Below are 15,747 nucleotides of genomic sequence, written 5' to 3'. Positions count from 1 at the left end.
TACCATAAAGAACACAAATGTTACTTCCTGTAACTTGATAACAATTCTAATATGATCTTATCAATGGTGATGTCACTAGATGCTTTTGATTCCTTCCCTTTATATCTCTCAATTTGAGGGAGAGGTCACACCTCTTCATCATGTATGCCCTTTGGCAAGAGACATACCCTTTCACCATTAGCACCCTTTGAAAGAGTGTAACTCTTCATTATTTCTACCATTTGAAAGGGACACAACCTTTCATAATCAGATCTGCACTTATTATTTAAATCAAATCTGCACTTCTCATCACCAAATTATCCCCCCCCTCAAATGAGGTTTTCTTCTCCCTTTTATATATCATTGTTGAGGGAGTCACAACTTTTCCTTTCATGTCTTTTGACTTTTCATTAACTTAATTAATTTTTTATTAATCATATTTAATTATACATTTTATATTTTAATTTTATTATTATCATTTATTATTAAATTCTATTTCAAAGTGGGATATTATTATCATTTATTATTAAATTCTATATCAAAGTGGGGATATTACATATGTTATTTCTCTGTTCGATTTAAACTAACATGCATACGATTTAGTCTTAATGGCATACTATAGTCCATGTGACACATAAATGTTCTTTTCTCTCCTGCAGTGGACTTACAAGAATAACTCTATCTAAATAAGATGTTATTGGAAAGTACCTTGAGGATATTATTAATGTATAGTGGTGCAGTGTGGAAACTTCCTTGATAACTAGTCATTCACCATTATTGATGTTGGAAGACACACCAAGCAAAGATGTAAAGTGTCTAATTGATAAGCCAATATGTTGTATTAGATAATGCAAGTGCGAACACAATTTTGACAATTGTTTTCTAATGATGAGGAATAAGATTATTTATTTGATGATAACCAATAACCTAGGGTTACCCTTAAACACAAGATATTTGGTGTTCAATTTGAAGTATTTGACATATAAACATATGAGTAAAAGTCATATTATCTAAAATAGTTAAGTTTGGGAAAAAAAAAACATGTAAATTGAGATAACCTTACCATGAACGTGGTCATATCCAAGGGATATATTTCCTTTTGTGATTGAGTGTAGGAATGAGAAATACAAATCTTATTCCTAAAGTGATTGATAACAAATATGAGTGAAAGTTTTAAAGTTAGGGTCAATTTATGCATAAACCAAGATAAATTGAACGTGAAGACAACACACTCATTACAAAACTTAAAGTAAATATAGAACAAAAGATAAAAAGATAGACACCTTTATGTCTTACCAAAACATTTTAACTTTATTCCTCTATGTCTAAAGAAAATGTTCCAATCTTTAATATTATTAAACACCTTCACAACAAAATAAAAATTCAAAGGTATCAAAGGAATAGTAGCTCAATGGATAATGATTATTTCTAATAAAAGCTTTGAATGATTTTGGTAAAGAAGGAACTTCAAAATAAATTCACACTTACCCAACTATTATATTCTATGATCCATGCAACCTCACAATTCGTCTTTGAAGCATACTTTAAATGCTTTCGTAACGAATTATCAACCAACATAAATACGTAACGATCTCCACCTCAAATTGGCCAATGTTCACCTCACATCAAATTAAAGTGGGGGCTCTGATGGAACTCGTTTCCTAATTAAATTCGATTTAACAGAAATTTCAGTCATACACTTAATTTATTCTCTGCAACTTTCGATGCCGCGTGGAAAAATAAATTTGTCCCTGAAAACGTGTACAGAGTATTCTACAGTACATCAGCAATGACCGCTGCCGCGGACTTTACTTTTTAAATAGCCGGAACGACAAATTTGTCTGTAAAATAAAATACCGCCAGATTTTTTTTTTTCAGCCGAAAAATCTGCGTTTAAGAATGGAGTCCGAACCTTCGGATGCGAAAAACGAGTTGAAGGCATTAATAGACAATGGTGAATTTTTAATTATTAAAAATAAAAAATATAAAATCGTTCCATTTCTATAATTACTCTGTTAGAATTAATTTGTTAACATATATTTGTAATTTAATCCATATGCATTTTGTGTTCAGTGGACGAGCCTTTGAAGAAAACCTTCGAGGTATTGTTTGTGGCTTTTAATGTAAATTTTTTCTTCTGTTATTAATGCTTTTCTTCTGGTATCTCTTCTGTCAAATTCGGCTCGCAGTAAGTTTACAATTTTATATTTACTTTCTCACCCTTGTTAACATGTATCACAAAAAAATAAGTAATTATGTTTGCTTGCCTGTTGTGCCCATTTCTTTGTGCCCTCTATCATACTTGTAAGCATGTACCACAAAGAGGGCTCTTGATGAGGCTCGCTGTTTCTTTACAATTTAATGTGTACTCTTTCACTCTTGTAAACATGCATTAAAAAAGGGCTAGTAATTATGATTTGCTGTTCATGTATAATTCTGTGCAATCTCTCTGTCTTGCAAACATATATGACAAAAAGGTCCCACAAGTTAGGCTTGAAGTTTGTATGCATTTCTTGGTGGACGCTCTCACTTTTGGAAATAAGTATCGCAGAAGGAATCGCAATTAGCCTTGCCGTTCGTGTATAATTTTTTGTTTATTCTCACTCTTGTAAACATGTATCACCTAAGGGTTCATAATCAGGTTTGCTGTTTGCGTACAATTCTTAATGTGTTTTCACAATATTGGAAACCCATATTACAATGTTGTTGATGATTTGCGATTGCGTACACTATTTTAGTATCATTGACCTAAGTAAAACTCTTCCTCTTTATGTTATGTTGGATTATCTTATGAAATGGCAATTTCCAAGTAATTTGTTGCTTGATTGTTAGCTTGCATTTTGGAAGCCAATTTTGTTGTTTAAATCTAAGTCTAAGAAGGCTAGATTGTTTTGGGTCAACATATGAAAGCGGATGTTAAAAACATTTTTGTTGAATGGAATTTTTGCTATCACACAATTCGAATCTTACAGCTATAAATGCCAATGGAACATATGGTTCTAACTCTGCAAATTGTAATTTCAAACGGGTTGAGAGAGGAAGAGTTAACAAGAACTATGTTGTAATATTTAGTCAGTTTGGAAAGTGACAAGATTCATGGCCAATCAGACTTACATTGTGCAAAAGAGAAATCATGGCATATGATTGGATCAATGAAGGGAAGAATTTCACAAAGGATGAGTGATTTGTACAGCAAGTTGGAGGTAAGATATGTCTATGGTAGTTAGATAAAACCTGGCATTAGTGGGACATAAGAAGTATTTATGAATAAGTGTACTTCGTGTGCAAGTGGAGTATTATAGGAATATTCACTTAAAGCTTTTTAAAACATAGCTTAAGTATACAATGTATTGGTTCCAACGTGATTGATGATGATGATATCTGTACATTAAGTAGTGAGAGCATTGTGGAGGATGCAGGATATACCCCTTGTCAAGATTTCATAGGAAAAGTTTCAAGAAGTGGAATTAATTATAATAGGTAAGTTAGATCAGAAAAGCGAGAAGGTGGGGGCTCAGGTTGTTAATTGTTTATTTGTTTAAGAAGTGCGAGAAGGGTTGTTGCGAAACCTTGGGCGGGCCCAGCAGGAGCCCCACAGTCGAAGAAGAGAAAAACAGCAGTAGTTACAAAATTGTTCCATGAAAGGAGTATGAAAACATCAATTACTAATTATGATATTGTTTTCTAATGAATTCCAATGTAAAGTTGATATTGTCTTTGGCAGATTGGGAATTTATAACCGCTGTTTAAATTATTTTAGGGCTGTTGTTTCCAATTGATCATGTGTAGATAGCATTAATTGATCCTCACAAATGCATCATTTCATCATTTACTCTCTCATTGGACCACCAGCCACCCCCCTTCCCCCCTTTGATTAAAGATGACTCCTCGGAAGGAATTTGCACCCCTTGTGAAGGCATATTTGAAAGGTATAAGATCATATTATGAAGAGTGATTGAGGTGTGTGTTGTGGACTAAAAGAAGAACAAATACATCATATACACCAGACTTATGAAGATTAATTGCAGATCTATGAGGAGATTGTGAGAAGATTATTTGCGAATTTGCAAGGAGACATTAATCAGATCTTTGTGGCAGATTTATGATCAGCTTATAGCATATTGAAGAAGAGAATTACATCAGATTGGGAAGAGAGTTATAGCAGAATTTTTAAATAGAAATCTAGTGAGTTAGTGCTCACAAATTGAATGAGGGGTTGGTGCCTCGAGTGGGTTGGTGCCTAGGTTGCAGGTTCGGGTCCGAAGAACCGGTTTGCTAGTACGGCAAAATTTTGAAATGGGGTATGGGTTCATTAGTACAAAAACACACACACACACACATACATGTGTGTGTGTGTGTGTGTGTGGTAAGATTAGAATGTCACATAATATCATATAAACAACAAAAACACCAGAAACTTGTAATCATAGCATCATGATCATACCATCATATACTTCAAGTTCAACATCAAAATAATAATATCAAGTATCATTGTTTTAAAATTCAACTTGCAACAATTGGAACCTTATACTAAGTTTAAATCATCTAATGGATGATTCTTCTTATTTTTCTTCTTCAATGGCATTAGTTGATTCACAAATACTGCCAAGGCCAATGGGATCAGCTGTACCAATAAAATGTCCAAGTCCTCCAATGCAGCAACTGCAAGCTGAGAAGTGGAAGAATCCAAGTCTGTATGCTCTGCATTCACATCCCACATCTTTGACTCCCCTTCTTTGTATTCATTCTGCTTATGTGAAAGGAGACGGAAGTTGGAATGCACATATACTAAGTTCTCTGCTCTTTTTGATTGCAACCTATTGTGCTTTACTGAGTGGATGAAAGGATATGTGCTCCAAATTCTTTCTAATGCAAATGAACTAGCAACCTATGAAGACAAGACAAAGTAAACAATTAAAACTAAATTATTAAATTTATAAAATTACTAGCAACCTATGAAGACAAAGTAAATTAAAATTATAATAAAACTTCCTTGTGATATAATTTTGATTGTGAGGGGTTGCAGCAATTGGAATTGTTGGCCATGGAGTTACCACCAACTATGAGCATCCTTCTTAAATCGATGATGAAGAGCGTCAATACTTAGACCTCTTGCATTCAAAAACTCTATGAACCCATCTGAAATCGAATCTTGCATATCATCATCAAGAAAGAGTCTAAGGAATGCTGCCTTTTACCCATTAGACACTTCTAAATCTTTATATGGTGGAAGCCTTCTCGGCATATCAAGATATTGGTTGCTATAATATTTTGGTGTCAATGCATAGGCAAGAAGATGTAGAGGAGTGGTCATCTTGCTCCATTGTTCTACAACAATTGCTTGCAATTGTTTGAAGAAAGTCTCCTCTAGGTCTTGCTTTTTGTCATTTATGATTTTCTTCATCTTCTCAAGCATTGAGTCGATGCCATCATACACCTCTCTCTAATGCAAGGCCTATCCATGTTAGTGTAGCAAAGCAAGCCCATAATGGGCTTGGTGAAGTGAAGGAGATACTCCACATTTTCCCACCAAGAGTCATCCAATATCCTTAGCCTAATTTTTGCTGCCCTCTTAGTGCTGCTTTGCTTCCATATAGACCAATTATTGCTTATCACCATATTGCAAAGTGCCGCTTTCACTTTCACAAGTCATTAGATGCAAAATAGGTCTTCGTACCCTATCATAGAAATTAAAGCAAAAAAATACAATTAAATAGAGACAAACATGTAAGAAGAATACACATTACACAGTCAAATTATGAAAATCAGAAAAATTAAAATACTAATTTTAATTTTTTTTAAATTAAATTACTACTTCAAGTTCATTTACCTTCAATAGCTCCAAATTTGAGAATAATTTGAGAATTCCTTGAGACGTGGTGGTTTGTGATGAACATCTGGATGTTCTCAACCTCTACATACACATCTTGGATCTTATTCCCAATCTTTTGTAGCATAAGATTGAGTGAGTGGACAGCACAAGGTGTCCAAAAGATATGTTCATATCGCTCGTCAACCAACAAACCAACATCTCTACAATTCCTTTTTTGTCCGTTATGACTTGAATAACGTTTCTAGGTCCCATTGTCTCAATGGTAGAGATGAGAATATCAGCAATAAATTGCCCATCTTTTATTCGCCTCTCACAATCCATGGATTTCAAAAACATTGACCCTTTAGGGGACATCACTATGACATTGATCAAGGGACGGTTTCTTGAATCTTTCCACCCATCTGAAACAATGGATACCCCTATCTCAATCCATGAATCCCTTATGGGCTTCAATGCATCCTCAACCCCCACGACCTCTCTTTCCAACAAGGTGTTGCGTATCTTCTCATAATTGGGGCCCTTATACCCTTTTGGAGCTTCATTGACACTTTTCAGCATCTTCTAGTATGGGAGCGAACAACACTGAAAGGCAACCCATTTGCATATATACATCTTGCTATATCTTGGTCAGTAATGTCTTGATTCTCATTTTGAAATGAAGTTTCCAAAGGTCCCTTTCTTTTGTGTGGATGGGTGCTTGAGTTTCAGTGTCAGGCTTAGCTGCGGTAGTATAAAAGGGGTGGTCTTCTATCACAATATTCGAAGATGGGGGTTGCATTCCCTTTGATTTTTTTTTAATGGGCATATTTTGTCTACGTGCTTCTCTCTCTTCTGCCTCTTCGTGCTTCGTGATATATTTTAATACTGTCTCATTTGGTATAGGAGCATTTTTTTTTCCAGGGCATTTCTTGACTCCTCTTCTAGGTATTCCACATAAATGGCCTGCCACCCTAAAATATGAACTATTCCTTTATTTATCACAACCCTGACATTTCCAACAGAATCCCCCACCTTCTAGAAGGGATCTTATAATATCAACATACTTCCACAAAGGAGATTTAGATTTTGGTTGTTGTTCATTATTACCTATGGAGGAAGAGGTAGATGCCATTGTAGTTCCTATGGCAAGAAATTTTATGCACATTCAAAATAAAAACAAGAGAATGGAAAGAAAAATAGGTAGATCTTTTGGACAATTATGAATCAAATAGAAATAATTAAAAAAAAAAAATTAAACAAAAACAAAATAAAATGAAAAAAAACTTACCTATTTCACTCAATAGAAGCTTGCAAAGGAGTAGGAATGAAGCACAAACACTTGATCAAGCTTCACAAATTGATCTTCCAACTCCCTCTTGCTCAACCAAACTTTTTCTCAACCACCTATTTGCTCCAGCTCAAGAGAAAACAATCTATTTGCACACCAAACGAGACATAAAACCCAACGTAAATTCTAAATCCGCTTTTTAGGGTTGTGGATGTCAAATTGCAAAAAAAAAACCTATTTCGTGACACTTTTCCGCCAGGTTCACCCGTGGTCCAACAAAATTTGCTTGGGCCGGCTCGGGTTCGAACCTCGTCCAACCAGTTCGATCCAGCCTCCGTGGTCACAGACCCTGTCCGAACCCACAGGTGGATTGTCCTCGGACCAAAACCCAAGTCGAATCGGACCAGAACTAGGGGCCAAGACAAGCGAACTAGACATCCTAGGTTGGTGCTCACAAAGTCAATGAGGGGTTGGTGCCTACAACATTTGTAAAAAGAATATTAATACAAGCAATATTTTTGTCGTAGTTTTCTCTTGCAAGGGTTTCCACGTAAATTTTGTTATTATTGTGTTGCTCTTGTTTGATTTCTCACAGGTGCTAATTTAAATTGAATCTTGAAGTAATTAAATAAGTATTAAAAGGTAAAAGAATATTGTTATACTAATTCACCCCCACTTTCAGTATAACCGCACGCTCATCACCACTATGCTAGATTGATGTTCTTTTGGATTTGGTGTAGTCTTCTAGATACAATTGAAGGAGATTTAAAGATCTATTAATTTGTGGAACTTGTGATGTTAGGTTTATACTATAAGAACCCTTGCTAAATCTGCCTTTTATTTTTTCAGTTTTGGAATTTTGACATCTTGTGAAACACTTTGCATGCATGGCCTGATTTCTAATTTTTGGGTTCTTATTTTGTTGTTTAATGTTTGATTTCAATGCCAAATGATTAAGAACATGTAGAAATGCAAGTACAACGATGCATAAACCATAAACAACACATTCACCAGCCGAATCTAACTTTATTTGCCTTAAATCAGTTCTAAAAACAAATTTAAACAGGTTTGATACAAAGCTTCAGACCGATAAAACTACATGAAATGTGTCTACAACCAACAACGACTTCAAATTTGGGGTTTTGAACATGCCTGATTGTTTGATGCTTCCATTTGTCTCATAAGGGAGTTTTGTATGACACAAATCTCTGAAGATATTGGTTGCAAATACCCTTATGCAGGTCTGATAATTTTCTGAGCACAATCTGAAGCTTAGGGCAGCCTCAAAACGGTCACCAAACTTCCTCCAAAGTTGGCAGCCAGGGTTGGAAATGGGCGCTGAAACCCTAGGTGCCAAACATGTGAAGTGAATGCCAAAACAACCACCAAGCTCTAAGAGCAGCAGTCTGATATGAAAATTGCAGAGGTTTGAAACAAATCTGCCAATGTGAAAATGATGCCAATTACCAATGCCTTCCAAAAAACAGTCAATCCTTCTTCCAAACCCTAGCAAAATGATTGTCGATGAAGGATGAGCCTTAATAACCTCCAAATCTGACTTAATATGCCTTTAACCTGCAAATAGCTTCAAACCCTAGCTGACTGGAACACAAATTGATTCCAAAACCTGCATATAAGCTCAATAAAAAACCCTGAAGTGGTTTTCCCTCTCAAGTGGACTTGGGTTTTCGTCCAATCCAAGAATTTTTGAAGGTTTCCGTCCTCAGAAAATGATCCCAGAGATAGCTCTCCTAAATAAATGAAAACAAATAAACTCTAGAATGCCTTCACAATTCCCTTTTTCCTCCTTCTATAATAGTCTTTTCCCCATTTGGAGAGAAATACTTTATTTTATTTCTTTTATTTCATTTTCCTTCCAAAAAGCAACTTTATGTTATAAATTAAAGCTGGCATTATAATAAAGTTACTTTATTAATTTAAACTCCTCTGTTGCTCCAAAAATGACCTTTTCATTAATATAATGATAATTTGACACACGAAGTCCCTGTTTTATGTGCCCAAGATTTAAAACTTTTCGCCTTGGTTCCAACGAGCTATAATACTAAGGTGCTCATTAAATGTTTTTAAATAAAATATCAACCTTAGTAAATTTAATTAAATTATAGCCAATAGAACACCCGACTTGCGAAAATGGCCGAAAAGCAATGGAATCGAAATTTGATAGCATAGGAGTGATTTTGATGATGAAAGATGATAAAACGAGCCAACTGGGTGACTTACTAAAAATAGACACTCTCTCCAAGAATCTTGGAGCCCAAGTTGAAAGCCGAAAATAACATCTAAAAGCATCATTTAACTCCTCTAAACCATCCGAGCTCATTGGAAATACCAAAACACCCCTTGGATCATGCTGACACAAACCCAAAATGTCAGCGACAACTGCACTGCTAGAGAATCTGAAAATGAGGACATTACATATACCCCTATGTTCATTGATGCATGCTATATGTTGATTCATAATAACCCATAAATCATGCATTATTTTTTAACCCAAACAAAGTATCACATTCCATCCATTAAACAATTCAAGGGGGTTTGAAGATCTGTTAATTTGTATCACTTGTAATGTTAGGTTTATACCCCTATGTTCATCAATTTAGTACATAAAGTTGCCACTAAACTCGAAGTGTCTATATGGATCTTGTTCAATCTATGTTACACATCTACAAATTTGACGAGGCTTATGTGGTATTACGCTAGAGTTTAGTGGTGCGTGCAATAAGTTGATGCATAATAACTCATCAATTATACACATTTTTTAACCCAAGCAAAGTGTCACATTTTACCCGTTACACAATTCAAGGAGGTTTAAAGATATCGTAATCTTAACTTGTAAAGTTAGGGTTCGACCCCCATGTCATTAGTAGGGAACACAAAGGTGTCATTAAATTAGAAGTGTTCATATTGATATCAACTCGGGATTAAGCCAAGCAATGAGAACTTAATTCTGATTAAAGTAGGAACAAGTAAATGGTTTAGGTACATTCCATCCTAGTTTGGAATACATAACAAGGATTAAGAATTCTATTACATGGACCCTTCAAGGTACCATTATACAATAGAGATCACATTGTCTAGAGGACAAGGTATGGTAAAATTTAAAGTTTGATAAATGATATAACGAAATTCAATGACACCATGCCATTAAGGCACCATTACATAACAAAGATATCCCTGCCCAATGAGCACGGTACAATATGATCCAAACAAATTGCTAGACATAACAACAATCCAATAGTTAAATATCCTTAAGTTACAGTATCATATTACAAATGAAATTCCCTCAAGGCTATGAAGCATATGGTCATTTCTTGATGTTCTCATGCAAGGTTCTGTATGTCACATAGAAATGTTTTGCAAAGAACTTGTAATGCCCATTGACATGATGTTGATTTAGAGAGATATTTTCAAAGAGGAAGGAGAGGAAGATAGAGAACATCATATAGGTACTTTTTTGCCATCTATAGAGCCATAGGATCTTTTGCACACTCTTAATAATTTGAGGGTGGCCTACCCTTTATGAGGGTTGCCAATACAAGTGTTGGAAAGAGGAGTGTTGTGTGAGTCCCTATCACTATTAGTGCAAAAATAAAGAGAAACAAGCCTTTACAAAGATGCATTGTGGAAGGGAAATACATTGAATTCGCATTCATGCTTTGGCCAAATGCTAAGTCAGGAACTTTAGATACCCTTTTTCTTTTTCTCAATCTCTAAATTGAGCTCCTAGGATCCTTGATTCACCCCATAGGAACTTTTTCTTCAATTACTCCACAACTCACTTGACAATGAGAGGAATACTTGACTAGTTATTAGAGAGGAGAAAGAGAGACTCCATTTTCATATTCATAGAGAATAGAATAGTCCACAATAGTCAATTTCCAATCATCAAACTACAACTTTATTTCACTTTAGTTGTAGGAATACTCGTAGTAATAGGTCAAGGTTCAAAGTCTATCGTTGTTAGGGTTTGTGATAAAAAGTAATCATAGCTATTAGCATTCACATAACTACATTTCACTTTTGTTTGGCAAATCAAGTCATTTTGAAGAACAATATATTTCAGGCACAATCGTTTCCATAGTCACACCACACACTCACAAGAAGTGAGTAAAAATAATTCCAAGTTCCTATCAAGTGAAAGAGGTTGTATTAGCTAGACAAATCCAACTTAATAGGGCTACGCTGGCCCCAGGGTACACAAGCTTTCTATTATCTAACTTGTTTGGTTATGATTGAATTGAATGTAAGGATTGTTGATAGTTGGGGATTGTATCTCTTCACAAAAACATTAATTAGATTTCAAATCTTCTTTATACATTACACAAAAATTCCTCACTTGCCTTGGTAATTACAGTCACAACAAAAGGGAAATCGCTATGTTAGGAAAGGAGTGGGGTTGCCATCCTTCAATTAGCAAGGTAGAGAACTTAGCCAAGCAATGCAAGTCAAGAGGAGAGTGGGTTTACCTCCTTGGGTGCGTTCCCTAAGGAATGCTTTCGTGGGTCCCCCCTCATTACCCATTGGTAGCTTTCATATCACCAAGATAGGAATATAAATCATAGTCCAAGATCTACCATTTACAAAACTTTTGTAGCAATGTATAAGGTATTATTTCTTATTCCAAGATCACCATCACCTTGCCAAATGTACATCCTAATTCTTGTATTAGAATATTTGTTAGCATGAGGGGCAGATGGTACAAATTACAACCCCATCATTACTAATTGTTTAAACAAGTGCTTTGGAAGACATATGGTCTTGTCCTTGGAAGACTTGACATACAATACTAAAGAAATGGAAGATAACAACATTTGAAGGCAATGGTACTAGAGGATAATAAATGATTGAATCACATAAGTAAAAGTCATAATTGGAAACCCCACTCTCTTTCGAACTACATGAATACATTCACCTAGCTAGGGTCCAATTTAAACATGTAGATCTACAAGGATAGGAAATTAACTTATGAAAAGTTACCATAAACAATAAAATGACACCCCACCAAGGGCAAATGACCAAATTTTAGTGAATAATATTGTAAAGCATCCACATCATTATTGCCAGATCATGGTCTTTATTAACAAATTTAAGTAGACCAATAGCAATGCAGGGCAAGCAACCATATAAGTCGTGAGTGTGTCTTTCTCTTCTCTCTTGGTTTGCCATCTTAAATTGAGGAGCCTTTGTCCCCATAATGATTAGTTTCATCCTGATTAATGATATAATCAATAATTCTCTGGGGATGGGGATGGTGGGCTAGTAGAGGGCATGTTTTTGGGGATGGCAATCCACAAGCCATTTTTTTAGGATGGCGGGGGGAAGTGTGTGTGTGTGCTATACATGTAGGGATAACCAAATTTTTGTTTGCAAGTTTTACTATACATTGCAATAGTGACAACACTATATATAATTAAGACAGCGACAATGATCATGATAATGACAACAACAAATAGTTTGTGTGTGTGTGTGGAGCCGTTTTTTGAGGATGCTAGTGGGAATGTGTGTGTTAACTTGTTAACAAATGAATCAGATTTAATTTACTATTTAAGCACCTCATCTTTGAAAGTATTTAAGAAGTCGGGTATTTTGATTTTATAGTTTGTTAATAATGACTACTTCAGAACAAGTTCAACATAGCTAAGCGGTCCTTGGCATTTTTGGTATCTTTGCCAAATAGTGGCAGCTTGTAATGAACACCCCTGATTTTTTTTGGAAGTGTTTGCAAGTTTGGAACCAGTGTGAAATGGTTTGCTGATTGTTTGCTTTCAGATTTCATTTACAATGAAGAACATACATAGAACATAATGCGTTACGAATAACATCGAAGCAAAGTGCATTTAATCAACTAGTTCACCATTTTTATCAATCTCATTCAATAAACTGAAATCAGATTTAATACAAGTGCTGACCTTGAAATGGATTTTCTGGAATTTTCTTTTAGCTTGATTTAGTAAACTCCTTGTCATTAAGCATTACATCTATGAAACATTACATCATTAAAATACCTCTTACTGGAAGCCAAATCAGTCAACCTCGGGTCTGATATAGAGGCAGATTTGGAACAGTTAACAACAAAGACTAAGAAGATTCTTCAATTGACTGAAATATAGTTCCAGGTGACTGCTAAGATGCCAATATCACCCCTAAACTTGCAATTAGGCCTATAAAACCAATCCCAAATGAACAGCAGCAAGAAATACACTTGTTATGATTGTCAACAACTCAGAGAGCCTGCAAGATACTCTGTTGTAGCAATTTGCTGCTCTTTTCCTTGGATGGCTAGCTTCATAGCACCTGTAAACTCCTGTAACCTCTGCACCCACACTAGAGGCCACAAATAGTATATCTTCAGACCTCCAAATATTACAGATTTAAAACCCAAACTGAACATCAAGTGCTAAGATATAATGGGACAGCCTCCTAGAAGGGGTGATTTGAGTTATAAATTCAATACTCCCCTAAATCTCACATATGAGTAGTCAAAAAGGAGCGCCCAGCCATAAATGCTTTGAATCAATACCCGGATGGAATATACTTTCAACCCCTCGGAGGTATGAGTGGAAATATGAAGAACAATATCTCCGAAAAACTTCAAAAAGCACACAAATACTCTAGAAAATCACCAAAACTCTATTGATCTCAAACAACACTTCAAAAAGTCACACCACACACTGAAATTACAATACCCACATGAAAATACTGTAAATATATTCATCTCCCTCATATTCCAAATCACCCCCAAAGCCAAAATCACTGCAAATCTTGAACCACAAACACCAACCAGCTAGGGTAGGTCTCTCACCACCGAAACTAGAAGACAAGAAGAGTGTTTTTTGCCCTCAACCAGCAAAAGAACTCGTTGAACTCATTTCAGCAGCATAACATTAAGTTGTCAATTCATCTATTCCCAAATGAGAGCTCAAATTCAAATATATAATGTGAGGGAAAAGTTAGGGCAACTCTCATTTGCATTAGAATGCATTTCCCTCTAATTTCACTATCAAAACAATATGAAATAAACCCTAAAAATGGCTGACCCATCTTCTAGAGCTCTCAATAACAATTTAAAAACACTTTATATCTTTCTAAGTCTTGAAGTACACATAAAGGGCATAAATTAATCTTTTTAAAAATTATAAAGCTCCATCAAACCTTGGCGTCCACTTTTGAAGTCTAAACTTGCCTTTTGAAAACATCTTGAAGTTGTCATATGCCTATGTGTAGCCAAGGTGGGGTCATATGACACTTTATTTCACTTTAATCATAAAGTTATTTTATAAAATATTTAAGTGAAGTAACAGAATAATATTTCCGAGCCTTAGGAAATTCACGAAGTCTTGAAACCAAAGTTCCGAGACTTGCTAGGACGCGCTTGGACTCGGCAAGTCTTGAGCTGGGTGACCCTGGGTGAGTCCCAGGGGCTTGGACTTGGGCTCGTCTGAGTCTAGAGTAGGACTCATTGACTCGTTTGAGTCCAGAGCAGGACTCGCTGAGACTCGGGACCCGCGGACCCAATGAGTCTCGACGCTTGAACCCGCTCAAAATCATTTTTTTTTAATCTCAAAAAATAATAAAAGCAAACATTTTTTGATGTGTTTTTCAATTTTTTTTTGCATCCAAAACCCTAAAATGTCCCTAAAATCATCATTTTGCCCAATACAAAGATCATTTTGCTCTCTTCATTCTCTCTTTTCTCTTTTTCTCTAATTATTTTTTTCGGGGGCATAGCCCCCAAACCCCCACTTCCAACCCACGGGGAAACATAAGTGCATTTCTCCACACCCCTTCTATTGTTGGGTTTTTTTCACATCTAACACCTTGTGCATCTTATCATTGCTACCCCTCAAACCCATTAGCGTCTCCACTCCCAAACCCCCGACTAATTAGTGGGACCTACCTTAGATGCCTTCGTAGGGGGGATGTAGGCTCCTTTAAGCCATAGACTTCTAGTTGTTGTTTTGATATTTGTTTGGAATAGTTGATGTCATGGATTTCATATTTCATGAGTTTTGTATACATTTGACAATATTTAAATATCTAAGTGTGCTATTTCCTTCAACTATAATTTGCGTTTATAATTGTGTGATCGATATATACTTGTGTATGCGATCAAATTAGCTTCTACTTGATGATGTTATTGTGTCTTTAAGGTTTATTTAAGAAAGGGTGCATGAAACATGTTTTAAATCCTTAAAAATCTCTAAATTTCTTTGGTTTTTCACTTGTATAGTCTTTGCCAAGTCTGTGCCAAGTCCCAAGTCGAGTCACCCTCACCAAGTTTGTGCCGAGTTTGAGTCTCGTTTCTATGCTTGAAACTGAAGAATTTGCACTTTGAAGCTGAGGAAAGGATTTATTATTAACATAGATACTATACATGGTCAAGCAATTGAATTGTTTTGCTTATTTTCTTTGGCATTGTCCACCTCATTTTGACTAAAATTTGGATCGTCATAACAAATTATATCATCAAAACTCAACACTTCAACTACTAAGCTTCAAAGAAACACTTCAATAATAGCAATTTCATAATGGTGGTTGTTTTTGTATCCATATATATCTATATTTGCTATAGGCTTACTTAGTCTTGGGAGTTTCTAATTATTCTCTTTGTAATATTCTAATAATATCCCAAACTATCCAAACCCTA

The 15,747-nt window shown here is 35.5% G+C and overlaps 1 protein-coding gene across 4 annotated transcripts in view; it reads left to right on the top strand.

Moving 5' to 3' along the window:
• Positions 1-1,595: 1,595 nt before the first annotated feature.
• The window catches only part of LOC131042652 (phosphatidylinositol/phosphatidylcholine transfer protein SFH2), a 266,397-nt gene continuing 252,245 nt past the window's right edge, over positions 1,596-15,747 (top strand). For 3 of the 4 annotated variants that reach the window (XM_057975973.2, XM_057975971.2, XM_057975970.2), the window contains exons 1-2: positions 1,596-1,933; positions 2,053-2,081. In XM_057975973.2, the coding sequence (XP_057831956.2) occupies positions 1,879-1,933; positions 2,053-2,081 (84 nt within the window). In that variant the 5' untranslated portion in view covers positions 1,596-1,878. The remainder of the gene's footprint in view (positions 1,934-2,052; positions 2,082-15,747) is intronic. The other variant, XM_057975972.2, reaches the window with a different exon arrangement.

Source organism: Cryptomeria japonica, chromosome 3, assembly GCF_030272615.1.
Source record: "Cryptomeria japonica chromosome 3, Sugi_1.0, whole genome shotgun sequence".
Lineage (NCBI taxonomy): Eukaryota > Viridiplantae > Streptophyta > Pinopsida > Cupressales > Cupressaceae > Cryptomeria > Cryptomeria japonica.
This window is presented reverse-complemented; position numbering and strand designations above follow the sequence as displayed.